At 46.5% G+C, this 27574-nt stretch overlaps 2 protein-coding genes across 2 annotated transcripts; one reads left to right on the top strand and one right to left on the bottom strand.

Annotated features, from left to right (window-relative positions):
- Positions 1-316: 316 nt before the first annotated feature.
- Positions 317-12303, top strand: LOC117052446 (choline transporter-like protein 4). The gene is made up of 12 exons (XM_033159396.1): positions 317-339; positions 1164-1277; positions 1412-1511; positions 3694-3786; positions 4360-4462; positions 5438-5694; positions 7558-7656; positions 8670-8766; positions 10062-10135; positions 10235-10400; positions 11733-11817; positions 12062-12303. The coding sequence occupies exons 1-12, from the start codon at positions 330-332 to the stop codon at positions 12166-12168; spliced, it is 1305 nt and encodes a 434-aa protein (XP_033015287.1). The 5' UTR covers positions 317-329; the 3' UTR covers positions 12169-12303.
- Positions 12304-17042: 4739 nt separating this feature from the next.
- On the bottom strand, positions 17043-27072 carry LOC117052447 (proproteinase E-like). The gene is made up of 8 exons (XM_033159397.1): positions 27028-27072; positions 24232-24317; positions 23256-23353; positions 22227-22361; positions 20515-20651; positions 19638-19780; positions 17922-18074; positions 17043-17130 (listed from the first exon to the last, which is right to left on the bottom strand). Exons 1-8 carry the CDS (start codon positions 27065-27067, stop codon positions 17110-17112), a joined length of 813 nt encoding a protein of 270 aa, XP_033015288.1. The 5' UTR covers positions 27068-27072; the 3' UTR covers positions 17043-17109.
- Positions 27073-27574: the final 502 nt, after the last annotated feature.

The following is a 27574-nucleotide window of genomic DNA, read 5'->3' as shown; positions in this document are numbered from 1 at the left end:
GTGCTGGACAAGTGGAATGGCGCGGCCTGGAATGCTGGAAACTGGGTGGGAGGCAGGCTGGGATGGAGTATTCGGAGGAGGGTGTGTGGCTGACTGACCGCTACCCAGCTGCAGCTGGAAGTGGGTGGTTAGATTTGGGGTTGGCAGGTGAGTGCATTTTTCAGCAGACGTGGGGAGTTCACCTCTGTGCTCTGACTCTCTCTTACCTTGTCTCCCTTCCTTCCAGTGCACTGCTGACCGCCTTGACAATCAGCCTCATATTCATAATGCTGCTAAGTTGCATCGCCAAATTTATTCTGTGGTCCATCATTGTTGGGGTGCTGGCTGCCATGGCCTACGGTGAGTAACGTGGTGGGGAAGGGCCAAAGTGGAGGAGCCAAAGCGAAGAAGGCCACAGGCCGACATCTCCCTGACTTTCCCCAAGGAATCCTGGGAGGTGCAGTTTCCCCCTCACAGAGCAATAGTTCCCCAGCGTCCTTAACAAACTACAGCTCCCAGGATTCTTTGGGGGGGGGGACGCCACACAATTTAAATGTGCACTGATTGTGCTTTAAGCGTTGTTGACATCCGTCTGTCTCGAGAGACCACGGAGGAGTGCGCCTTTGGGAGTGAAGTCAAACCGTTTTGTCAGGGAACTGCCCACAGCATCGCAGGCGAGGCCGCCGACGTATCGAGAGCCCCAGCGCCTCCTGGATAGCAAAACCTCTTCCAGCGGGCAAAGCGGGACCTTAATAGCTTAATAGGTACCGCTCTGGCAGGAAAGTAAACGGCGTTTCCATGCGCTGCTCTGGTTCGCCAGAAGCGGCTTAGTCATGCTGGCCACATGACCCGGAAAAAAAGAAAAAGAAAAAAAAAAAAGCTTCCTGGGAGAAAAGCTTCTTGGGAGATATATATTATTTTGTACATGAATGCTGTAGACTGAACCCCAGATACTCTGCCAGCGAACAATAACCCTGCATGCTAGGACCAAGGAACACAGGATGCCTGCTGAATATTGAGTCAGACCACTAGCCCACCCAACTCAGTGTTGTCTACACTGACTGGCAGCAGCTCCCCAGGGCTTCCGGGAGAGGATATTTGGCAGCCCTGTCTGGAGATATTTCTGTTTTCAGGATGGGGGAGGTGGGGGAGTGTCTATTGATCTCGGCCTCTTTGCTTCCCAGGGATCTGCCACTGCTACTATAAGCTCGAGCAGGAAGGAGCCACCAACAATAATAATGTTGGTTTCACCACCGCCGTGGGCTACATCACCGTCAAGCAGATGTGGCTTGTCGCCTGTAAGTCTGGGCAAAGGGGAGCGGGCAGGAAAACGGGTGTTGGAAGATGGGCAACCCTGGTCTAAAAAACCTAAAGTTCCCAAAGCTTGGTTATGAGAGTGGCCCAGGTGTGAATCTCCTTCTCTCGCCTCCAGTGATCATCCTCTGTGTGGTGGAAGTCACCGTGATGCTCTCCGTCGTGGCCCTCCGAAAGCGGATCATGTTGGCCATTGCTCTCATTGAGGAAGCCAGCAGGTAAGGGAGTCTCTGTAAAGCCAGTGCGTGCGGAGCCTCGGTCCCGGGGCCCAAATGCAGACCTCTGGCCCTTGGGACCCTCTCCCCAAGCCACACGCCCCTCTCCCTGGGCCGCACCCCTTGCCAGCCCTGCTTCACACTTTCCTTGAGAGGTTTTGCCTGGCTGGAATGTGTCCTTGAGCTCTGATAGCACCTCTTTTTTTGCCTGGACGGAGGATATGGAGAGAGAGGTGCATGAGATGAACTAGTTTTCTGACCCTGTGCTGTGGGTTAAGGGCCATTCCATTGTCACGGGTGGGACACTTTGACCATGTTTTTTGGTATTCACACATGTGTAAAAATGTAAATATACATAAAAATTAACAACCAAAATTTAAACTATGTTCTTAATAAGATACTGAACATTTTACAAATTTTTAATTATTTTTATGGATATTTTTGACAATTTTATTAAATGTTGAAAGTGTTGTCACGGGTGGGACAAAAAAAGGACATGGAGCTTGAGATAAGTTTGATTTATGGAAAAACTCTGTGAGTTGGGAGGTGAATCAATGATAAACTCAGCATATCTGTTTAAATCAATGTTTATTGGTTACAACTATGCAATCAGGAATTAAGTTCAAGAAATTTAACGATACAAAATTAAGGAAAAAATGCTGTCACGGGTGGGACAATCATCAGAAAACTTTTAACTTGAACATTTCTGTGAAGACTACATGGGTGGACTTTTGAAAAGAAGGTCCATAAAATAAACTTCTTTTGTCTTTAGCTTTTAAAAAAATGGTTAGACTGCACGTTTGGAATCTTCCTCACCAAAGTCCAGCACTCATCTAGCATTCTTATCAGGCTCATTTTTCACGGAATGGCCCTTAAACCACTGATCCTAGGACTTGCTGATCAGAAGGTCGGCGGTTCGAATCCCACGCTGGGGTGAGCTCCCGTTGCTCGGTCCCAGCCAACCTAGCAGTTTGAAAGCACGTCAATGTGCAAGTAGATAAATAGGTGCAGCTCCGGCGGGAAGGTAAACGGCGTTTCTGTGCGCTGTTCTGGTTTGCCAGAAGTGGCTTTGTCATGCTGGCCACATGACCCAGAAGCTGTACACCGGCTCCCTCGGCCACTAACGCAAGATGAGCACCGCAACCCCAGAGTCGGACACGACTGGACCTAATGGTCAGGGGTCCCTTTACCTTTGAAATAGGTGTTGTTGTTCCACCCACTTCTTCCTCCACTGAGAGAGGGAAAGCAAGCCACTAACCCAGCCCCTTCCTCTTAATTTCACTGTAGCCACAAAGTGGGTATCCTCTTTCCTCCCTGTGCTTCGCTGCTTCCACTGAAATGCCCTTTAACCTTGGGAAGTTTCCCCTGCCCAGACTGCCCCAGCCCAATTCTCTATACATTGGTACCTTGGTTTTCAAACAGCTTAGTTCTCTCTCTCTCTTTTTAATAATATTTTATTAACTTTCCAAAAATAACAAAAATAAAAAACAACAATACGAAAACAAAACAAATTGACTTCCCTCTAATCCCTTCTTTGGTTCAATTATTTATCAAGATACTGCATGTCCATTGTTGATTTCAATATGTTATAAACTCTATTATCCATTCATAATAAAATTACAAGTAATCTTAAAACCCTGCAAATATATTAACCTGTGTACATTGCTTCTGTATTTGCGTGTTTAGACCTTCCCATCATCCCTGACCAACGGTCCTACTTGCTAGGGATGATGGGAATTGTAGTCTTCCTGAAGGAAGCTTATGTTAGCTCTGCTTGTTTTTCCCTTTGCACGTCATTCACGAAAAGCTCCTCAACAGCCAGGGTCTCTCTGGGGTTTTTTAAAAAAATATTTGAAGTGCACTGGAGATAATTGCACAGTGCTAAAGTGCATTGAAGCACATTAATGTGGTCATTTCTTGAACTGTCTGCCAATGAGGCTTTAATTAATTCCACTGCATGCGGCTATCTAATTAAAGGGAAGACCCGTGTTTGCTTGGGCTCCTAAAAGGAAGATGGGGAACAGTAGAGGGGAAACATTGCAAAATCGTACAAGCAGAGATGGTGCAAAGGCTAAATGATGGGTTCTAACTGGTTTGAAGTGTCTCTGGAGAACTGTACTACAGATGAATTTGATTGAAGTTGAAAACCTGGGTTTACAGGGGTCTCTCTTGTTCTCTCCTGCAGAGCCATTGATTGCATCGATAGTACTGTGTTCTACCCATTGTTTACCATCTGCTTGCTGGCGGTAGGCGTGACCTACTGGGGTTTCACCGCTCTGTATCCTTTATTAAGAGAAGACTTGTTACTTCATATCCTGCAAGTGTCCCGGGAAAAACCCAGACATCTCGTTTTGTTTTTAATTGTGAGAGAACAACTTCCATTTTGGTAGCTGTGTTCTTGCGTGATTTTGCAATGCTATTTTCCCCTGGGAAAAGTGCTTTGGGGGGCCCCACAATCTTGCGTGGCACCCCCAAACACACATCTTTGGGAGCTGTGCCCTAAAAAGTGGGGAGTTGGTTGTTGGGGGGCAGGGCGCTAAGTATGCTCTGCAGCCATGGAAAGTTGACTGGCTGTTGGGGCAAAGATTGCACAGAATGAAATGGTGAGGCTTAAACCCTAAATAGAAGGGTTTAGAAATGTCTGTGAATATTCAAGTTCAGCTCTTCACTGCTTCCCCCTCTTCAGTTTTTGCTCCCAGTAGGGAAATTTCTGTGTTCCATGTCCCACAAGGTCTTAAACATTTCCGCACTGAAGATGGCAAAAAGTGAGGGTGGTGTTGGGGCTTGGGGAGGCCCCCATTATTCCTTTTTCTTTTTATATCTTCTTCCCTTGACTACTCCCTACCTTCAGATGTCTGGCCACCATTGGAGAGCCCCTCTATCGCATTGTTCCCAAAACTGATAATTCCTCAGACTGCATAGGGATCTCTGGGAAGGAGAGCTGCAGCCCAATGGTGAGTCACAAATGTAGCTGAAGGATCTTGGTTCCCAGATCTACCTCTCTGACTAGAGGGAATGGGGGATCAATTTGATTTGGCACACATTTCCACTTTCTGAAACAATATGTGGAGCGAAACACATCATTCCTTGGAAATTTGCAGTTTTCCGAAGTTTGCCAACCAACCAATGTTTACAAAAATGTGCATATTAGGGGAAGATGTGCATAAAAAATGAAGTCATTATGGAAAGTAATATGCAAAAAGTGCATTAGGTTAGGGGAAATTGCTTGCAAAATTACATTAGCCAAAACTGAATACAAAAGTGGGTTTATTGGGAGAAATTTGCATTAAAATGCTGACAAATTTTAATGAGGGTTTTAAAAGATTTTTTTAAAAAAACAACTACCATAAACAGCTACAGAATGTGGCGAACTGAATGTAAGATTGGAAAACAGAGATACTGAGAGGATCAAAATTAGCAGGTAATATCCATCCCTGCCCCTGACTATCCCTCCAATTCTGGGCTGCTTTGGTGTCTCATCCTGCAGTCCTGCAGTGAATCAGAAGCCGCAGATGCCTCTGGGCGGGCAGCAACGGCCTTTTTTGAGCTCCCTCCGCCATATGTGGAAATCGCAGATTCTTTTGATTTTCCTGGATCAAAAAGTCGTCTTATACACCGGAAAATACAGTACTTAATTTTGTGGTGGTATCTTACTCATGCAATAGGCTGTGAGGTACGTTCAGTAGGGAATATTGAAGTAAGTGGGGGGGGGGCGGGGAGGAGAGAAGTAAGAAAGGCCGAAAGTGTGAGGTGAGTTATTAAAGTAAGGTGAGTCCGAAAAGGACTGGCTCCTCAGCGATCTAAACCCAGGTCTCCCTGCTCCTATACCATCACTGACTTCTGCCAGTGTTCAAAATGGATTCTGCTTTGCTGGGGGGTAAATTGAGTTGCCCTGTCATTAGAGCATGTTTCCTGCTTTCTCCCTCCAGACATTCAACGCCTCCACCTACTCGCCCTGCCTGGTGGATTGCATCTTCTACAAATACAATGACGAAGGGCCATTCCAGCGCTACATCTTCTACCTTCAGATCTACAACTTTGTGGGCCTCCTCTGGTGGAGTAACTTTGTCATTGCCCTGGGGCAGTGTGTGCTGGCGGGGACCTTTGCCTCGTACTACTGGGCCCTCAGGAAACCCGAGGATATCCCGACCTGTTCTTTGTGCAGATCCTTCGTCCGGACGTTACGGTGCGTATCTTGTGTGGGGATTCCCTTGCGGCGGACGGGGACGGCTCATGCATTGGGCAAGGGGAAGCTGTCCCAGCGTCTCCCTTGGGAATAGAACATAGGAAGCTGTCTTCGAATGAGTCAAAGCGTTGAGTCCATCTAGCTCAGTGTCGTCTACACCAAGTGGCAGCAGCTGTCCAGGGTTTCTGGCAAGAAGTTTCTCCTGGCCCTACTGAGAGATGCTGGGGATTGAACCTGAGACCTTCTGCCTATGAAGCAGAAGCTTTCCCATTGAGCTATGGCCCTTCTACTATTGGTGGGCTCACATAGGGGTGGTTGTCAGAAACTGAATTTATTTGTTCGTTTCTTTGTTTATTATTACTATTATTAATTAAATTTGTATATGGGCCTATAGCCGCAGGTCTCATGGTGGTTGACAGGAATAACAATATTAATAATAATATTTTTAAATTCATTTTTATTATTTTTACAAATACAAAGTTATAAACAGAGAATCAAAAAGTATATCCATACAAAGAGATCCCTCCAAATCTCAGGACTTCCCCCCATCTCCTCCATGGGGTCCCATTATAAACATTTAATACTGCATATTCTTTCATACTCCAATTTTTATATCAAACCATATTATCCATGGTAATCGTTAAACTACAAGTGAGATCAAAATCCTGCTAATGTTTCCATCTGCTTACAGTAGTCTGTAACTTATAGATTTCCCCCATTCTTTTATAAAGTTTTTACCCTCTTGGTTTCTGAGTTTTCCAGTCAGTTTTGCCATCTTGGCAGAGTGCCGCCCATCTGACTGCAATGCCCTGGCCACTCTGGGTAGCTTCCCCAATATCTCAAGGAATGGCTGGGAGATACCCTGTCTGACATTCTCAGGATCTGCTGCTACTCAGTGCAGACACTTGACCTCTCACCCTGCTAATTGGGGTGGAGAACCTCAGGCCCCCCAGGGCTCTCTGCCTGGCCTATGGTGTTTGCTCCAGGCCATACCCTCGCTGACCTATCTGTTGCACAGCCTCCTTGAGTGCTTTTGCCTGTCTTGGAATGCGTCCTTGAACTCTATATAAAGCTTGCCTGCATAGAGAGGAGTGAGTGAGTGTTGAAACTAGCCTAACCAGACAAAGGGAGCGTTTATATTCATTGCTCCGCCCTCTTTTTCCTGTGGCTCTGCCCACTGCTGGAATGTGGCCCCTGGAAGAGAATGCGGCCCCCTGGACTAGCTGAAAAGATTTGCCCATCTTCCCTCCTCTATTTAGAGTAGGTGGCAATGTTTGTTTTGGGAGATGCAATACAGTGGTGCCTTGGTTCTCAAACTTAATCCGTTCCAAAACCAAAGCGTTCCAAAAGCAAGGCGCACTTTCCCATAGAAAGTAATGCAAAACGGATTAAAAAACAACCCCTGAAGCAGCCATTTAACATGAATTTTACTATCTAACAAGCAATAAACAATGTACAGCAGTCACACAATCAATCAATCAGTAGCTGAACTGGGTTCCACACAGTCGCACAAAAAAGAGCCGCAAAAACAAAAATGCAAAAGAAACAGCAAAAACACACAGACCTCAGTGTAACACTCAAAATGGAAGTGTGGCACCCAAAACGGAGCACGTTCGGCTTCCGAAAAAAGTTCGCAAACCAGAGTACTTACTTCCGGGTTTGCAGTGTTTGGGTTCCAAGTTGTTTGAGTACCAAGGTGTTTGAGAACCAAGGTACGACTGTACATGAAAATGTGAACCTTGGTTAAGAGCAGCAACCTCAGCCTTAATTCGGAATGGTGTCAAAGTCTGGGGTTCCCCGTCTTGACCCAGAACGTTTTGAAAGGCAGCTCCACCTTACAGGACCTCTCCTCTCTCTCCGCAGATTCCATATAGGATCTCTTGCTTTTGGTTCCCTTGTCCTTGCGATTGTCCAGCTGATCCGCACCGTGCTGCAATATTTGGGCCACAGTTCAAAAGGCAAGTGATGAATAAACCAGGCAAGAAGGGCAGGGCAGGAATAAATACCAGTCACGGTCAGAATAACTTGAGTCGGGATGCCCAGTGTCCCTGGAAGTAGGCTAGCACTAAAGTCTCACAATCTGAAAGGGTTTCAGAGCAGGTCTGTTATGTTGCTGGCCCTAACAGAGTGTGGCAGCTTCATAGAATCATCGAATTGTAGAGTTGGAAGGGACCCCAGTGGTCATCTAGTCCAACCCCCTTGCAATGCAGGAATCTTTGAAGATTTTCAGACTCTTCAGGTAATTCAAATTACAGTTGCTGCTTTGTTAACTAGTGGGGTAGGGGAGCGGGGGTGGGGGAAACCACTTCCGGAAATGAATGTGCCCATTTGGGTTTCAGATAGTATGTGGATAGACAAATATAAAAAGCCCAGGACACATTTTCACAGCCCTCTAGCAGCTAGGATGGCTCATTTACCATAAATCATGTATTTAGCATTAACTCTGGAGTTGTATACTCAATTTTGACCAAACGAAGCCTCCTAGAGCAAAATATACCGGTATATCAGTATGACCCCCCCCAAAACATAACCACAAAATAATAATAAATAATTAAAAACAAAACATTCATAATTAATTCATAATTCATAATTAAAAACAAAACATTCATCATGGGGCATCCTTAAGGCGTAACTGTAATTTTAATACAGTTAGTACAAGAATGCAAAAAACAAACAAATTTCAAATACAGTAATATTCATCTTAGGAGGCTTAGTTAGGTTGAGAGTTAATACATGACTTCTGGTACGTGAGCCACCATAGCTGCTAGAGGGCCATGGAAATTCGAGTCCCGGGCTCTTTAGACTCTTCTACCTATGTACTATCTGAAACCAAAGGGGCACATTGGTTGCCAGATGTGAAATACATTGGTGTTATTTTCAGCTCTCCTACCCCACTAAACTGGGAGCAGCCAATGGGAGCGTGTCCTTTTGAAGCCCCGGCTACCTAATTCTCCTGTGCCATTTGTAGATTCCAGCAACAAGGCTTCCGGGTGCCTGCTTTGCTGCCTGAAGTGCTACTTTCGGTGTCTGGAGACGTTCACCAAGTTCCTCAACAGAAACGCCTACATCATGGTAAGCCTTGCAGGTGGGCCAACCTAGAAGATTAGGGGTCTGAATGGCAGAGGCGGAGCAAGGGGGCGGGGGGGAGCGGGCCGCCATGGGTAGCGCCCTGGGGGGTGACACTTGAGGCGGGGCCCCGCCCCCCTCAATCGGCGCCTCTAGCCAGCGGTGAAAAAAGCCGCTGCGCATGCCGTCATGCGCACGGAGCGATGCCCTGCCCCCGGGGGTGCCGCTTGGCTTGCCGCCCCCGGCAGCCAAGCGGCTCGCTACGCCCCTGCTGAACGGTGGCGGTTGTGAGGGAAAGAGATGGGGACGCCCACGGGGGAATAGGAGGCAAGGGAAGTGAATGTGTATCCTGGAGGAGGCTGAAGAGCCACTGTCATGCTTCTGGGGGTGGGAAACCGGGGCTCAAAGCCCTGCTGCACCTGCTCCCACAGCACTCAGGTCCTGTTTATGGGCTGCTTACCAAGAGTCACCCAGTTGACCACTAGGAGAACAGGATTCTGGGTAAGATAGGCCTTTGGCCTCACCTGGCAAGATTCTTCTTCTGTTTGCAGGACCCCTTTACGAACACGGCAAACGGTGCCCCCCTCAAAACTACAGCTTGCATAGGAACCAACTCATTGGGGCCGAGGATTCTTCGGTCCCCCAAATAAAATATTTGAGGGGGACAGGGGTCCCAAAGTTGATGGGCATTGCCAGTGACAGTTTTTATACTGCATTTTTAAAGCTTTGCCTTGAGAGAGTCTTTAAGCCTCTTTTGTTGAGCACCAGTCTTACGCTTTCCATTTTTAAGTTCGGAATAGAGTATGCTTTGGAAGACGATAATCAGGCATCCGCACAACACGAGCAGCGTTAATGTAATATGTACACTGTGATTAAAACAAACCAGGTCACCTAAGAAACCATGGTTTGGAAAGTGTGGTTGAGTTTTCAAAGCTTCCATGGTTAACATTGATTATTTATTTCCAACCCACTTCTCAGGCAAAATCAGCTCCCTAAGTGACTTACAATTAACACCCACTGAAACATACAGTATGTTGCGATGTTTATAAGAGTTGTGTTTCTGATGCCTAAACGGTGGCGTCGCAACCCCCAGGCTCTTTCCTCTAGCAAAAAATAATAATAATTGATTGGGAATCAGTGGTGGAGTGTGGATTGTGGAACCCCATAAAATTCTAGGCTGGGTTGTGTGGTTCTATATGGCCATCTTAATCCCAATAAAAGCTGTTGAGGGAGGGGAAGGGCATCCTTCCAAAAGACTGAGCTTATTTCCTTTGTCTCTTTCAAACCCTTCCCCTCCTCAGATTGCCATTTATGGAGAAAATTTCTGTGTGTCGGCCAAACGTGCCTTCTCGCTACTGATGCGTCATGCTTCCAGGTAATGGGGCGAGAGGGTGGGATCAGCAGGGGCCAAGGAGAGGCAGGGAGGAAGATGGACATTCTTGGTTCAAACCTCCTCCCCTTTCTATCCCTGCAGTGTTGTGGTCCTGGATAAAGTCACAGACCTGCTGCTGTTTTTTGGGAAGCTCTTGGTAGTCGGCGGAGTTGGCATACCGGCCTTCTTGCTTTTCACTGGGCGAATTGTCCTCGATCGCCCCGAGTTCAAATGCCCCGTCCTCAACTACTATTGGCTGCCCATTCTGGTATGTGTAACTGTGCCCGTTTCTTGGGACTTTGCCTTTTCTCTCTCAATCTCTCTCTCTTTTTCCTGGCCCATGTTGTAAGCAAAAACCTGCTCTTATTCCCTTATGGGGTACATAAGAGCCCCTTGTGGGTTCTTCATCGGTAGGAGAATACAACAGAGGCAAACCAGAGAAGATTGAGAAGCAAAGTCTTTATTTTTCGCTGTTGCAACAGGGTCCTTCCTCTCAGGCAGGAGAACAAAGAAGGAACCCAGAACAAAAGCTTGCCTGCTCTTATAAAGACATTTCAAAAATCCCTCCTGGATACATCACACCTACATCACAAATTGGGATGGTCAAGGAAGTAACCTGAGAATTCGGACACCTGTGCCATCCCTCCTTGACCCCTCCCAGACACACATTTCTGCAAAACAAAAGGTTTCCTGGTTTCCTGGCCTGGCCAGGGCTAATGAAGGGCTAATGACCGCCCTTTGTTCTAGCCTGGGCCCTTTGTGAGAGAAATGGTCCATCTCTGGCATTCAGGCAGACTAGGCTGCCCACCTCCTCCTTCCTTGCAGAGAAAACAGCTTGTCCGTTTGGGAGTCAAAATGGTGTGAGGCCTGTTTTTCTTGTGCTGCCTCACACATGTGTCTGCTTGGTACATTAATAACAATTATTATATATTTAAAAAGACCTTAATTACAACACCCATTTTAAGGGAATTCTACACCATTCCAATCCAATATGGCGGCTAAGATGCACAGATTTGCGTTAGTTTAGCTAAAAAGTGGCACAGACCCCCTTCCAAAAACAAAAAAAACCAAAGTTGCTGACGGAAAACTGCAAGGAATTGCTGGGGGTAAAGAATCTTGGTTGTCTCAAGGAGGATCCTAAGCTCAGGAAATGCTTTGTATATGCTTTGTTGGACAAATGGCCTGAGGAGAGGCTAACCTGTGGCCTTCTGGGTGTTGCTGACATCCAGCATGGCCAATGGCCAAAGGTAATGGGAGTTGTAGCTCAGCAAATTCTGAAGGGCTACAAGTTAGTCAACTTAGTAGCTTCTTGTGTCGCTTCACAAAATAATACCCGAAACCATTGAAGAAAGAATGGGTTGTCCCCAACAAACTGGGGGAGCTTTAAAAATATGGCGGGGGAGAATATTGTGAACTAGCCTTTGGCAACCCAGTGTCCTCGAGCAGATTTGTACTACAACTCCCATCATCCACATCTACCGTGGCCATCTTGGAGGAGGCTGATGGGAGTTGTGATCCAAAACATCTGATTCCAATGGCGGAAGTCTTGCCCCTCTCACCTCATGCCATGTTTTTTTCTCCTTCTCTCTCTCTGCTTCAGACTATTGTGGTAGGCGCCTACTTCGTAGCCCAAGGTTTCTTCAGCGTCTACAGTATCTGTGTTGACACTCTGTTCCTCTGTTTCTGTGAGTAATTCTCCTTGCCCATCTTGCCCTATTTATACTCTACTGCAAACCTGGGTGGCTAACCTGGAGCTCTGCAGGTGTGGCTGGACTCCTGCTGCCATAAGCCCCAGCCGGCATGGCCCATGGCCAGGTATAATGGGAGTTGTAGTTCAGCAATGCCTGGAGGGGCTCCCCTCGCCACAGATTAACCATTCATTTGCTTATCGGATGGGACCTGAGGCGATACTTTCCTTTTCCCCTGCAGTGGAAGACCTGGAGCGGAATGACGGCTCCCCGATGAAGCCGTATTACATGTCCAGTTCTCTCATGGATATCCTCAAAAAGAAGAACATGAATGTCGAGGCCAAGTAGAAGAAAATTTGGTGTTACTGGTTCACATCGTCTCTTGGTGCAGTATATCGCTTCCTGGCTTTTAGGCCCCAGGTCTATCTCAGGAGCACCTTAACATATCCCTTCCCCTGCTTTGCTTACCAGTGCATTTTGAACACTTTTGGGCCTTGCCACTCTTGCCTCACGTTGTCTTGCTCCGTGTCGGCCATATTGATTTCTTAAATGGTGCCAAACGAAAGAAAAATGCATTATAGAGAATTATTTGTATATAAAAGAATTGTTAATTACTATGTGTAATTTATAAGTGTATTGAAGAGGGAGAGTTTTATTCTCCAGTTTATCTCTATGTCTTTTTGTCCTATTGATTTCTTAAATGGTGCCAAACGAAAGAAAAATGCATTATAGAGAATTATTTGTATATAAAAGAATTGTTAATTACAATGTATAATTTATAAGTGTATCAGAAAACTTAATAAAAATTACAGGTACATGCTGTAAATTTGACTCCCGAATTCCATAATTTGTACCACTTTGCATAGTCTATGTTGTGTCCTAAGTCAATTGCCCATTTGATCATTGCACTTTAAATTTCTTCGTCTTTAGTATTCCACTCTAGAAGAAATTCATTTGTATTGGACAGGGTTTTTTTGTATTATTAGATACCACTTTTCTTTCTAATATGGTCTTTATCTGTTCAAAACCTCTTATTTTCCTGTCTTTCATTAAAAAAACTGTAAATTTGTTGGTATTCCAACCATCCTTGTAATCTATCTTTGAGATAGATTCGAATCCCTGCAACGGGGTGAGTTTCCGTTGCTCGGTCCCAGCTCCTGCCCACCTAGCAGTTCGAAAGCATGTCAAAGTACAAGTGGATAAATAGGTACCACTCTAGTGGGAAGGTAAACGGCGTTTCCGTGCGCTGCTCTGGTTCGCCAGAAGCGGCTTAGACATGCTGGCCACATGACCCAGAAGCTGTACGTCGGCTCCCTCGGCCAGTAACGCAAGATGAGAGCCGCAACCCCAGAGTCGGACATGACTGGACCTAATGGTCAGGGGTCCCTTTACCTTTTTTAAGGCAAACTAAGGCCTGGGGCCCAAATCCGGCCCAATTGCCTTCTAAATCCGGCCTATGGACGGTCCGGGAATCAGCATGTTTTTACATGAGTAGAATGTGTGCTTATTTAAAATGCATCTCTGGCTTATTTGTGGGGCATACGAATTTGTTCTCCCCCGCCCTCCAAAATATAGTCCGGCCTCTCACAAGGAAGAAAGAGGGAAGAATGAGATTGTTCCTCTTTCGGCCTGGAACGGATCTAACCATTTGAAAAACAAACAAACTGGAGCAAGGTCTATGTAGTGGTACCTCGGTTTACAGATGTACTGAATGCCTTGCTAAAGGTCACTGTAGGTCAGCCTTTTGCTTCCTCCTTACAATAGCTGCCCAGATAGAGTGGTACCTTGGTTCTGAAACGTCTTGGTGCTCAAACAACTTGGATCCCAAACACTGTAAATCCGGAAGTGTGTGTTCCGGTTTGTGAACGTTTTTCGGAAGCCAAATGCACTCCATTTTGAGTGTTACGCTTCCAATTTCAGTGCCACACTTCCGTTTTGAGTGTTACGCCGAGGTCTGTCTGTTTTTCATGTTCATTTTGCGTTTTTGTTTTTGCGGCTCTTTTTTGTTTCTTTTCTGTGACTGTTTGGGACCTAATTCAGCTACTGCTCGATCGATGGATTGCGTGACTGCAGTACATTGTTTTTTGCTTTCATTTTATGGATCAAAGGTCTCGTTAGATAGTAAAATTCATGTTAAAATTGCTGTTTTGGGGGTTGTTTTTAAAAGTCTGGAATGGATGAATCTGTTTGCATTCCTTTCCATGGGAAAAGCGCACCTTGGTTTTGGAACGATTTGGTTTTGGAACGCACTTGCAGAACGGATTAAGTTTGAGAACCGAGATACCACTGTACTTGTGCTTGTACCTGCTTCTGAACATGGATGTCATACAATTTCAGATACATAGATTAGATAGATAGATAGATAGATAGATAGATAGATAGATACAGACAGACAGACAGACAGACAGACAGACAGACAGACTTCCTAGCAGGATGTGCCGAGGCGCTTCTTGATGGCTCTGGCCCACCCCGTGATACGCCCCCGATGCCCCATCTTGCAAAGTGATCTGCCTCAAGTGGAAACAGAAAAGGACTGGACTAAGTAAGGAAACTGGGAATCAACACTTCAGTGATGGGGTGGGCTGCAGGGTCTGTAAGGGGAGGCCTCTATTTTTATGCTAGTACTGTAACCCGTGCAACACTCGAACTCATGGGCATCCAATAAAGCTGAGTGCTGGAAGATTCAGGAAGGTCATCTGGTCCAACCGCCTGCAGTGCAGGAATCACAACTAAAGCATCCCTGACAGATCACCACTTTGGGTCAGTCTGGATGATCCCCTGAGTCCCTTCCAATACTTGGCGTCCAGTACCCAATGAGAATCTAAGAATGAAGCCCCACGGGCACAGCCCTCCCCTGTTGTTCCTTTCCCAGAATCTGAGTGCTCAGAGGTAGACTGCCTCTGACCCTGGAGGTTCTACATAGGCACCATGCTTATTTATTAGCCACCGATAGATCTATCCCTTCAGGGGTTTGTCTTACTCCCTCTGAGCAGCTTTGTAATCTATAGCGGTCAGGAGGAGGAGGCACCCTTTTTGGACATCCGATCCCAAAACTCGTACACCCCTAGCGTGCCAGGGCCTTGCCGGGACACATTTTTGCCACCAAGTTTCAGCTATGTTCCCCAGAGCATGTGCAAAGTGCTATTGCTGCAATCAGGGCATGCGTAGGGTCACAGTTCCAGGGTCAGAGACTGTGAGGCCGTGGCGGTGGGGTTGGACTCAACGCCTCTCTCCTTTCGGTAAAGGAATATCCCTTACTCCAAGGTTCAATGATGAAACCCTTCTGAGTCTTTAAGGGGTTTGGTTGCCTTAGCTCTGCAGCCACCTGCTGGTGAGAAGCCTTGTTGGCGTTTTGGACCTGGGGACTTTACAGCTTTTTCTTTCTTCTTTTTTATTGGGTTTTATAAAGAAGAATAATGTTATACAAATAAGCGTGCCAAGTTTTCTCATGTCATCTGCATATCACAAAAATAACATAAGTAATGTGGAAAAAATATCGGAATTTTTTAAATTTTGTTTCAACTACAGCAGACCAACACGGCTACCACCTGTAACTAGAAATATGTTTCACAAATAGTGGTCATTGTAAATGGTAAAAAAGGTCAAGGACCCCTGGACGGTCAAGTCCAGTCAAAGGCGACTATGGGGTTGCAGCGCTCATCTCGCTTTCAGGCCGAGGGAGCCAGTGTTTGCCCAAGACAGCTTTCTGGGTCATGTGGCCAGCAGGACTGAACCGCTTCTTGTGCAACAGGACACCGTGACGGAAACCAGAGTGCATGGAAACCCCATTTACCTTCCCCCCGCAGCGGTACCTATTTATCTCCTTGCACTGGCATGCTTTCGGAATGCTGGGTTGGCAGGAGCTGGGACCGAGCAATGAGAGCTCACTCGGTTGCGGGGATTCGAACAGCCGACCTTCTGATCAGCAAGCCCAAGATGCTCAGTGGTTTAGATCACAGTGCCACCTGCATCCCTACTGGTCAATGTAGAAATTGTTGGTTCATGTAGTGGTTTAAACAATTAGAAAGAAGAAGTGGGAAAGAGGGGAGGGGGGAATGGTGAGTGGAGTGGAGTGGTGTGGTTATGCTTTTGTTCTTCTACTTAGTGTATGTGTGGCATTTTGCATCAGCGTTACTTGTATGGGTTCTCTTACTCTTGGCTTGTTGTATTTCCTTGGTGGTGAGAGAGGTTGGGGGTGACCTAGGCCCTAGGGTGTGGTTGGTTGTCTTTGGTTGGCCGTAGTGAGATTTGTTTTAGTGTGTGAGCAGGGTGTGTGTGTGTATTTTTGAATCAGGTTAGCCAGATGGATTCGTATGCTGTTGGCGGATTCTTGTTGTTGTCTTGTTTGGCTGTGTACAGTGGCACCTTGGTTCTCAAACCAAGTCCGTTCCAAAACCAAAGCGTTCCCAAACCAAGGCGAATTAATCCGTTCCACAGTTTTAAAAACAACCCCCAAAACAGCCATTTAACACTATCTACCGAGACCATTGATCCATAAAATGAAAGCAATAATCAATGTGCTGTACTATATAATAAATAATACATTATTGTAGATGATAAAAATTATTTTTTCTTTCTTATCTGCACTGATGATAGTCATTGTTTGGATGTGGGGCTTGTATTCATTTCTGCAGTCACACACTCAATCACTCAATCAATCAATCAGTAGCTGGACTGGGTTCCACACAAATGAACCGAAAAAACAAAAGTGCCAAACTTAATCTGTTCCGGAAGTCTGTTTGACTTCCGAAATATTTGAAAACCAAGGCACAGTTTCTGATTGGTGCAGGCGCCCCGGAAACAAAGCCGACAGCCACAACGGATGTTCGGTTTCCAAAAAACGTTCGAAAACCAGAACACTTACTCCCGGCTTTTTGCCGTTTGAGAACCAAGGTACCACTGTATGTGATAAAGGGGAACCAAATCAGAGTGAAGGCGTCTTCTTCTATTTGTCCCCATGTCAGTTTCAGTTTATTGTTTAGTTTTTCCTAACAGGGCTGTCAGGTAAGGGCGCCGAGGTCCGATTTTTTGCCTACCGTGAAACGCGGTGTTTTCACAACCAAACGTTGCAGGGGGCAATTTGCAGGAGTTTGGTGCCATTTTCAAGTGAATCGGACAATGACAGAATTTTGGTGAAACCAGTGACCGTTTGGGAGGCCGTTTGGGTTATGTATGTTTTGCATTCGACAGAAGACACCGAAATAAGCAAACGAAACCACCAGTGAGATATCTCTCAGCTGCTTTTTATTCTGGGACTAAGAGGGGTCCCGCAAAAGGCAGGTCAGGTCATCATGAATGGTTAGTGATGGTCTGGAAGGAAAAGGAAGAGTATTTTAGATAAAACTCCTGATGTAGAATTAGAGTCTTGGTATAAATTATAGCATCAAATTAAAGGCGAGGGAAATTCAGCTGGGCAGCTTGTCAAAGGACAAGTGTTCACAGGTGAAAATAGGGGTGTCCTGAGGGAAAGCGGGACATTCCAGGATCAAATCAGAAACCAGGACGGCTTCTGTAAATACGGGACTGTCCCTGCAAAATAGGGACACTGGGAAGGTCTGCTGATATTTGAATAAAAATGATTTTAGTAAGAATAATGATTCAACCATCACTTGCAATGGTTAGGGGCTTCCTGGGGCACCGACAAAAACGCCCTCCAGTAACCTCCCAGCTCTTACTCCCAAGTAAACCTTTGAATGGAAGAGCCTGAAGCTCAGGGGCAGAGCATCTGCTTGGCATGCAGAAGGCTCCAGGCATGGCTGGGAAGAACTTCCTGCCTGAACCTGCAGGTCAGTGCAGACAATACTGAGCTGAATGGACCACTGGTCTGACTCTGTATAGGGCAGCTTCATCCATGTTCCTATTCCCAACCCTACAATTCTATTCTAGGAAGACCTTGGCCCCAAGGAAGGCCTTGCTTGGATAATCTGGGGCTAAGTACTTGCGTGCAAACGCTGTTTTGATTTCAGATCCAGGGGTTTGGGAGGAAAAGAAAGCTTTGGAAAGGGGGCCCTCCCAAATTATTTTCGATTGTCACCCCGCCGTCCCGAAATGCGCTTCCAAGCATGGGAGCCACTGGGTGGGTCTCCTTCGCAACCGCTTACTTCCTGGATCCAGGTCTCGAAATCGGAGACCCGGGTGAAGACGGTGGGTTTCTTCAGGGCGTTGCACCCCAAGGCGGAGACAAAGCTGGCGATGCCATGGACCTCCCATCTCCCGTCAGCGGCCTTGCAGTTCAGGGGGCCGCCGGAGTCACCCTGGAAAATGCAGCAAAAAATCAGGAGGGGGGGCTAGATGACCGTTGAGTGTCCCTCTACAACTCTGCGATTGGAAATAAGCTGTATGATGAAAGCGCTGGAGGAGATTCTGCTCAGGATGCGGCCACCGTCAGCTACTACCCTGCACCGATGTCTCACCCCCAGATACTTTGCACTTCTTTGAAACTTGAGGCTCTCCAAGGGAGTCCCCCCTTTTTTGCAGAGGCAATGCCGCTTTCGCTAAATCAGGCTCCCCCCTCAGAAAAATAAGTTTGCTCTTCTGGAGTATACATACTTACCCGCTATACCGTATTGACCTGAATAGAAGCCACACTCCCCCCCCCCCCATTACGACAGTGAAAAGTTAAAGTGCAGCTTAAATTCATGACTTTACGAAAATGGGCTTTCACAATTTCGCTGGGAACTGTAGTTTGTTAAGGTCACTGACCTTATACAATGGTACCTTGGTACCCAAATGCTTTGGTTCTCAAATGCTGAAAACCCAGAAGTAAGTGTTCCGGTTTTCAAAGGTTTTTTGGAAGCTGAATGTCCAGTGCGGCTGTCGGCTATCGTTTCCGGGATGCCTGCACCAATCAGAAGCTGCGCCTTGGTTTTCAAACATTTCGGAAGTCAAACGGACTTCTGGAACGGATTAAGTTTGGCGCTTTTGTTTTTGCCGTTTATTTTGCGTTTTTGTTTTCGAGGCTTTTTTGGTTCATTTGTTTCTGTGACTATGTGGAACCCAGTCCAGCTACTGATTGATTGATTTTATAGTACAGTACATTGATTATTGCTTTCATTTTATGGATCAACGGTCTCCTTAGATAGTAAAATTCATGTTAAGTTGCTGTTTTTTTAAAAAAGTCTGGAACGGATTGATCTTTTTTTTGCATTCCTTTCTATGGGAAAGCGTGCCTTGGTTTTGGAACGCTTTGATTTTGGAAGAGACTTCCGGAACGGATTAAGTTTGAGAACCAAGGTACCACTGTAGTCCTCTCCCTGAGATACAGTTCCCAGAGTTTCCCGGGAAGAAGGATTGCTTATTAAACTTCTCTGGGAATTGTAGCTCTGTGAGGGGAATGGGGTGGGGTGGGTGCCTCCTAACAACATTCGGCGCTCCTTAAACTTTACTATTTGTTTTTTACCTTCTGCAAGTGAAAGCTTTTGACAAGTGTTTGAACATGGTTTTAACCTCAAGAACAGAGTATTGCGCACAAGGTTGGCTTCCTAGCTGCAATGTAGCTTCTCCGCCTACAGTCTTCTCTTCCTCCCTGTCTTGTCCTCTCGATAATCGCCCCATGAGGCTGAGAGCGAGTGGCTGGTCCCCAAGGTCACCCAGTGACAGCTTCCTGCCTAGATGGCGTGGGGGGGGGGAGGATTTGAACTCGGCTCTCTCCCAGGTCTCAGTCCGATGCTCTAACCACTACGCTACACTGGCGCTCGCCGGCCACATCTGGAGGGCTGGATGCCACAGCACATCTGCTAGCCCTGAAGGCACCTTCTCAAGACTCTTGTTCCTCCGTTTTCCAAGGGCCCAAACTCCCATTTGCTGCCCGGACTTACGTTGCAGCCGGCACGGATGTCTCCTCCGGCGCAGATCATGTTTTGCCGGATGACACCTCCCCACCAGTCCTTCTGGTTGCAGTGTTCATTGTCCACCACTGGAAGAATGGCCTGCTGGAGTTTGGAAGGAAGGGGGCCGTTTGCTGAGAAGGAAGGCACAGTTGGTCAGAGGTCAGGGTGGATAAAAATCGGGTTTTTAAAAAATAAAATAAAATAAATAAAATAAATTTAAACTGGATTTTTAAATTTTAATTTTAATTGGATTTTTAAAATAAAATGCTTTTGGAGGAAAGATAGTTTTCCATTAAGGTTTTTTTTAAAAAAAATTGCTTAACCACATCAGTTAACAAACATGGATATATATTCACAGTGCTTTTTTCTGGGGATACGCAGGCGTACGCATACCCCTCAACGTTTTGTGAATCTTTGTACTTTTCTCCATTTACTTATGATGTGAATTTCCCCCGTTTTCTAATTTCTAATTTTAAAAAATGGTGTTGTTATCTTTTATTCTTTTATGGGTTGGGGGGGGGAATTAATAAATTGTAATAAAAAAGCCTACTATTATGAAAGGAAGGAAGGAAGGAAGGAAGGAAGCAAGGAAGGAAGGAAGGAAAGGAGGTGCTTTGGCCTTGAGCCCGTCCCCCTAAACCAAAATACAAAAAGATAGGAGCGCCACTGGCCTCCCTGAGGACGCAGAACTTGTTTATATGTGTGCACCGTAGAACTGTTGGAAAGGATCCTCAAGGGTCATCTGTTCTAACCCTCTTGCGATGCAGAAATGGCCACCCAACCTCTGTTTTTTTTTAAACTGCTGGCCTCTCTTTTAAAACCCTCCCTCTCCAGGCCCCCTTCAGATAAGGGCGTAACCACTTACTGTACAGCCGCCCCCAGCCGCTGATGTAACAGGGGTAATCATTAGGCAACACTTCCCCTGCGGGGGGGAGGCACCCCAGCTGCACCGTGTTGCTCAGCTCGGCGGCGCGGGACAGCTTCATCAGGGCGATGTCGTTGCTGGACAGGGTGGACGGAGGCAAGCAGGAGAGAGAGAGAGAGCGAGTCAAGAGGGTGCTGTTTTGGTGGGGCAGCCCAGGCCGGTCCATATGGGCAAATGCAGTTCTGCCCCCACCAGCTTCAGTTCGTCCAGACCCACTGGCCTGCCTTCTGACATCTGGGTCAAGGAATGGCCCTGCCTCTCCTTCTCCTCCTCCTTAGTACAGTGGTACCTTGGTTCTCAAAGTTAATCCGTTCTGGAAGTCCGTTCCAAAACCAAAGCGCTCCAAACCAAGGCTTGCTTTCCCATAGAAAGTAATGCAAAATGGATTAATCCGTTCCAGACTTTTAAAAACAACCCCTAAAACAGCCATTTAACATGAATTTTATTATCTAACAAGATCCATAAAACAAAAGCAATAATCAACGTGCTGTACTATACAATAAATAAAACAGTATTGTACATGATAGAATTTCCCCCCCCCCCTTACCTGCACTGATGATGGTCATTGTTTGGATGGGGGGCTTTTATCCATTTCGGCAGTCACACAATCAATCAATCAATCAATCAGTAGCTGGACTGGGTTCCACACAGTCACAAAAACAAATGAACCGAAAAAGCCACAAAAACGCAAAATAAACAGCAAAAACAAAAGCGCCTAACTTAATCCATTCTAGAAGAACGTTTGACTTCCGAAATGTTTGAAAACCAAAGCGCAGTTTCTGATTGGTGCAGGCTCCTTGGAAACAATAGTCAACAGCAGCATTGGACGTTCAGCTTCCGAAAAACGTTCAAAAGCCGGAACACTTACTTCTGGGTTTTTGGCGTTTGGGAACCAAGACATTTGAGTAACAAGGCGTTTGAGAACCCAGGTACCACTGTATACTCCGAAAGGAGGAGGAGGAGGAGGAAGAGGAGGAGGAGGATGGGGAGAAAAATATAGCTGAGCTGGCCCTGTCTGTCATTGACTCTGCCGCCACCTGCTGGTCGGCTCCCTGGTTTCCAACCCACCCGTCCCAAGGGGCAACTGATGAGGGTCTTGCCCTGAAGCTTCAGCTGGCCCAGAACGCTGGTGCCGGACTGGAGATGGGTTTGTTTATTTATTTCATTAAATTTATGCACCGTTTGAATTTCTTTTTAAAAGCAGATTTTTTTTTTTTCTAAACAGTTAAAAAACACACACATCACCATCATCATTAATTCAATTTATATAGCGTCGTTTATCAGAAGATCCCAGGGCGGTGTACAACATTAAAAACACATTGCAGAAAACCAGTGATGAAAACGTAATAAAGCCATAATAAAAAGCATTCGGACGGATAGGCTAATAATAACATAGTCGTCATAATAACTGTCCACTCCCTCCCAGTTTCTCAGGCCATAGATTACTTAAAGCCATAGGCCTGGGTAAAGAGGAATGGACCAGACAGCCCCCAAGATGGAGCCAGTTTTTAATGTTTGAAGTTTTATTCTGGTTTTAGTGTTCTGTTGGGAGCCGCCCAGAGTGGCTGGAAAAGCCCAGCAAGATGGGTGGGGTATAAATAATAAAGATATTATAATATTATTATTATTATAAAGGGCCACAACTCACTCACCCGCAAGCAGCACAGATGGAGAACCATTTGGGGTGCACAAAGATGTCATCGGAGTTCACAGGAATGCGCTGCTCATTGCCTTCTTCCGCATCCATGTCATATTCACCTACCACAACTTGATACGTCCGGGATTTGCTGTGAGAGTGTAGGAGAAACACAGAGAAGAGGCCATCACAGACTCATAGATTTGGTGGGTTGGAAGGGACCCCGAGAGTCATCTGTTGCAAACACCACCATCTCTGCAATGCAGGAAACATAGCTAACAGACGGCCATCCAAACTCTATTTAAGAGCTTGCAGTTACAGGTAGGTAGCCGTGTTGGTCTGCCATAGTCAAAACAAAACAAAAAATAAAAAAAAAATCCTTCCAGTAGCACCTTAGAGACCAACTAAGTTTGTTCTTGGTATGAGCTTTCGTGTGCATGCATACTTCTTCAGATTTCTTTGAAATGCATGCACACTTCTCCAGATTGCAGCTAGTGAAGGAGAGTCCACCACCTCTCGAGGGAGACCATTCCACTGTCGAACAGCTCTCCCCATCAATAAAGGTCTTCCTAAGATTTATTTGGAAATTCCTTTCTTGCAATCTTAATCCATTGGTTCGGGTCCTATACTCCGGAGCAGCGAGACACAAGCTTGCTCTGTTTCCCACATGGCAACCCATCAGATATTTGAAAGTGGCTCTCGGTCTCCTCTTATCCAGTCTAAACGTACCCAACTCCAGACCCTTCTTGGTTTCCAGACCCTCCACCATCCTGGTCGCTCTTCCCTGCACACCTTCCAGCTTCTCCATGCCCTCCCTAAACTGTGGTGCGCCCAGAACTGGACACAGGACTTCAGGTGGGGTCTGACCAAGGCATTACGAGGCATGACCATCTCATGTCACCTGCATCCCTGATGGAAACCGATGGAATACGAGATGGACCGGTTCACCTGTCCGAAAGGCAACCAGCTCCTTCTGCCTGTAAACTAGCACACCCACACCCCCACACCCCAGTGCCCACCCCTTACTGCCCACGAGAGAGCTTACGAGATGCAGTGGGCGGCAGTCATGACCCAGTTGGGGGCAATGAGGGTGCCCCCGCAGGTGTGACGGAATTCGCCATCCTTCTCGTACTGGAGGGAGATCTGTGGGGAGGGAAGAGAGGCGGCGGGGAAGGGGTTAAGACACCATCATAGACACAGATCTGTAAAGGGAATCAGAATATACTGTACAGTGACAACGGTCAGGTTGCAGGGAGGGGGTGTGCAATCTTTGTTACTGTTATAAGAAAAAACTCCTTTTCCCTTATGGAGTCTCCAAGAGCCCGTATAGAGTCCTTAAGTGGGTTCCCTACTGGTAGGAGAAAATAACAGAGGCCAACCAGAGAATATTGAGAAGCAAAGCGGCTAGTAAGCCTGATCTTTATCAAACTGTTGCAACAGGGTCCCCACTCACCCCACGCAGGAGGCAGGAGGGACCCCTAAAAATGGTGTGCAAGCCCTTACATACACTTTTATGTATTATGTCCAGTTGTGTGACGACTCTGGGGTTGCGGCGCTCATCTCGCTCTATAGGCCGAGGGAGCCGGCGTTTGTCCGCAGACAGCTTCCGGGTCATGTGGCCAGCATGACTAAGCCACTTCTTGCGAACCAGAGCAGCGCACGGAAACGCCGTTTACCTTCCCACTGGAGCGCTACCTATTTATCTATTTGCAGTTTGACATGCTTTCGAACTGCTACCAGTAGGTGGGCAGGAGCAGGGACCGAACAATGGGAGCTCACCCCATCGCGGGGATTCGAACCACCGACCTTCTGGTCAGCAAGCCCTAGGCTCAGTGGTTTCGACCACAGCGCCACCCGCATCCCCATGTACTCTGAGTAGGGTGAGCATTGGATAGGAGCCAGTGAGTATTTTACGCCATTGAATGCCAAAAGTTTGGAGATACTCCTCTAATTAAGTGGTATATAAGTTGTGTTGCTCTAAATGTGGAACAAGAGAATGGAAGGAGAAGCAGCTTCTTTACCTGCCAAGGCCAGCTGTAAGGGATGGCATCTTCACCATTCACCACCCTGGCATTGGGGGTGTAGATGGGCGTTCCACAACTAGAGGCTGTGGGGAGAAGAGTCAGTGGTGGCTGTGAGTTGTGGAGGAAAGGAAGGAAGGAAGGAGGGAGGGAGGGAAGGAAATCATAGAATTGCAGGATTGGAAGGGACCCCAAGTGTCATCTAGCCCAACCCCCATCACAGCTAATAATAAACAACTAGCTGGCCTAGCCACACGTTGCTGTGGGGTTTGTTTGTTTTTTGCTTTTTAAAATTCTCCTGACCCCGAGAGTATTCTGGAAGCTCCTGTCTTCATTCTTCCCTGTCCCTTTAGAGCAGGGGTCAGCAACCTTTTTCAGCCGTGGGCCAGTCCACTTTCCCTCAGACCATGTGGTAGGCCGGACTATATTTTTTGGGGGGGAAATGAACTAATTCCTATGCCTCACAAATAAACCAGAGATGTATTTTACATGCGAAGCTGCGGCGGCCCTTTTAGGTTAGGGCACTGGAGCCTTAAAGAGCATTCTCCCCCACCCGAGTCCCAAAATTACCCAGTCCCAAAATCACGCACCCCAGTGACACAATTCCCTCAGAGCTGGTCTTACTCAGTGCGACCTCTCAGGCATGCCTCCTGCTCAGTGTTTTTTTTCTCTCTCGGCACATTCGAAGCTGTGGCGGCCATTTTAGGTGAGGGCACAGGCATTGTTGCTCTGGCCAGCTCTGATGATGTCACCAAGAAATTCACCTTTCTATTGGATGCTGTTGGAGTCTTCATTCCTTTTGCTGGTGAGGTATAATAGGCACGCCATTTTTTTGGCCTTTATTCTATATTTTAGGCATGACAGGTTGGTTTTTTTATTTTTATGATGCCAGATCCTTCCTTGATGTTCATGTTACGCTTTGTACTAATTTGATGCGCTTTAGTCCAGCAGTTACGGAGAACATCCGTGTCCGCCGCGCACACAATGGGAACATTTTTATATATATAGATTATTAAGTCACAAAACAACCCCACTTGCTCTGAAGCTTTCCTCATTTCCACGCCTCCCTCTGATGGAGGTCTGATTCAGCATACAGCGCCACAGCAGATGGAGTCCAGGCAACAGACATGCTCTGGCCGGCCCTACCACTAGTCAGGTGGCAGATTCTGGCTGGCAAGCTTCTGAGACCAACGGCGGGTTTAGAACGGTGCCGCACATGGCACTGAGCTGAGGGGGTGCAAAAGTGAGAAGATCCGTATTGGGGTGCCAGATTTTGGCTTCGCACAGGGCACCATATTAACAAAAGATTATCAAAGTCCGCCTCTTTGCCAGAGGACTTTCCCACAGGTGGTTCCTCTCAAGTTTATAAGCTACCCTACTTCGTGCCCTGAAGGGGGCATTATCCCATTGCTGGTGTTGAAGTAATATTCGGTTGGAGCGTGGGGCTGATAACACCAAGGTTTCTTCCTTTTTTAGCAATTTAATCTTTACTGGGTTTTTTTTTTTAACATTAGGTAACTTCACCACAAAAAGAACAAAAGAAAAAGGGAGATCCCCTCAATTAGAAAGAAAATGTTACATATAAAATAAAATTCTTCCATAGGTTGAGAGTTCCGTCATCCTCCGTATGGGTCCTTCGTTTCCTTGTTGACTGCACATTTGTATATCCTTTAACTTATCATAAATTATCGACAATCTTGGTAGCATATTACATTGCCGAAGTTAATCAAAGCATGTCAAAGATTTCATATGAGAAAAATGTTATTTTAAATATGGTCTGAATAAATCCCATTCTTTGTTAAACTTTTGGTTTGTCTGGTTCCTAATTTTTCCTGTCATCTTTGCCAATTCTGCATATTCAAATAATTTAACCTGCCACTCCATTTTAGTTGGTATTTTATCTCCTTTCCACCATTTCTCATGGCAGTAGTTGCATACATGAATACCTTTCTCTGTTCCTTCGGAATATCTGCATCAATGATGCCTAAAAGAACCTTTGCCAAGGTTTCAGGTTCGATCCCCATATGGGACAGCTGTGTGTTCCTGCATTGCAGGGGGTTGGACTAGATGACCCACAGGGTCCCTTCCCACTCTACAATTCTATGACTCTGTGATTCTAGGCTGCTGTCCCAGCCAGCTGGCAGGAAGGTAGCCTAGGGCATCTTGACCCTTTCATCAAGCTGCAAAGTATCTTGGGCTAAGTCATGGCCATTTGGAGTCATGGGTGGGGCAATTATGGGGCAATTATGGGCGTCCCGTGTTTTGAAAACAGGATGCTGCAAAGGCTGTCCCTGTTTTGCTTTGGGAAGTGTTGGAAAGAAAAGGAGTCCCTCTTGCACGATTAGAGGCAGGGTGGGGCGAATGGTTCACTCTCACACATTGCATGAGCAGGATGAGAGGAAGAGAGAGATTAAGACCGACGGCAAGAAGTTGTTTCGATACATGCTGAATGTTGGACCGATTCAGGAGAGATAAAAGAAAGTCCTTTGCCCAGCACATAGTTAACCTATGGAACTCCCTGCCACAGGAGGCAGCAATGGTCACTAACTTGGACGGCTTCGTAAGGCAAATTTGTGGATTTATCTGACAAATTCGTGCTCTGCCATCATGGAGGCAGCGATTTTTTGAATCTAAGTTTGGCCTCATTGGGTGGCAGTATATCAGTATGAGTAGGAAAATGAGAATACCCCTAAACGGTTATTTTTTTAGAAAGAAAAAGCACTGTCTCTTCTTATTGGTTTGTTAGACTGAGATAGATAGATAGATAGATAGATAGATAGATAGAGAGATTCTTACCACCAGCCACCAACAGAACGGGTATCAACAGTGTGAGCATCTTGAGCAGGGGTTGCTCACAGGTGCTGCAAAACTTTAAATACCCCTCCTTATCAGCAGCAGGAAGTTCGGGTGCCCAACACAGGTGTTGAACTCTCCTGTTGCCCAGCACCCAAGGCCATTAGGTGGGAGGTCAGTCTGAAGCTGGGCAAGTGCCAGGTGATGAAAGGGGAAAAAATCTGCTCGCTCTTGGGGCGAGGAATCGTAGAATTGTAGAGTTGGAAGGCACCCCAAGGGCCATTTAGTCAACGTCCCTGCAGTGAAGCATGCTTTTTGTGTGGTGACCCCCTACTCCTTGGAATCTCTTCCTGTTAGAAATTGAGAGACAGCGTGGTGTAGTGGTAAGGGTTGGACTAGGAGAGACCAGGGGTCAAATCCCTACTTAGCCATGAAACTCGGTGGGTGATCTGGCAAATTGGATGAAGGAGAACTATGTCTGCTGCCTTGAGCTCCTTCCTTGGGGGATAGAAGCTGGGATGTACACGATAAATATGCAGTGCTTTTTTCT

Source organism: Lacerta agilis, chromosome 8 (assembly GCF_009819535.1).
Source record: "Lacerta agilis isolate rLacAgi1 chromosome 8, rLacAgi1.pri, whole genome shotgun sequence".
Taxonomy (NCBI): domain Eukaryota; kingdom Metazoa; phylum Chordata; class Lepidosauria; order Squamata; family Lacertidae; genus Lacerta; species Lacerta agilis.
Note: the sequence above shows the minus strand (reverse complement) of the source record. Positions and strands in the feature narration are given on the sequence as shown.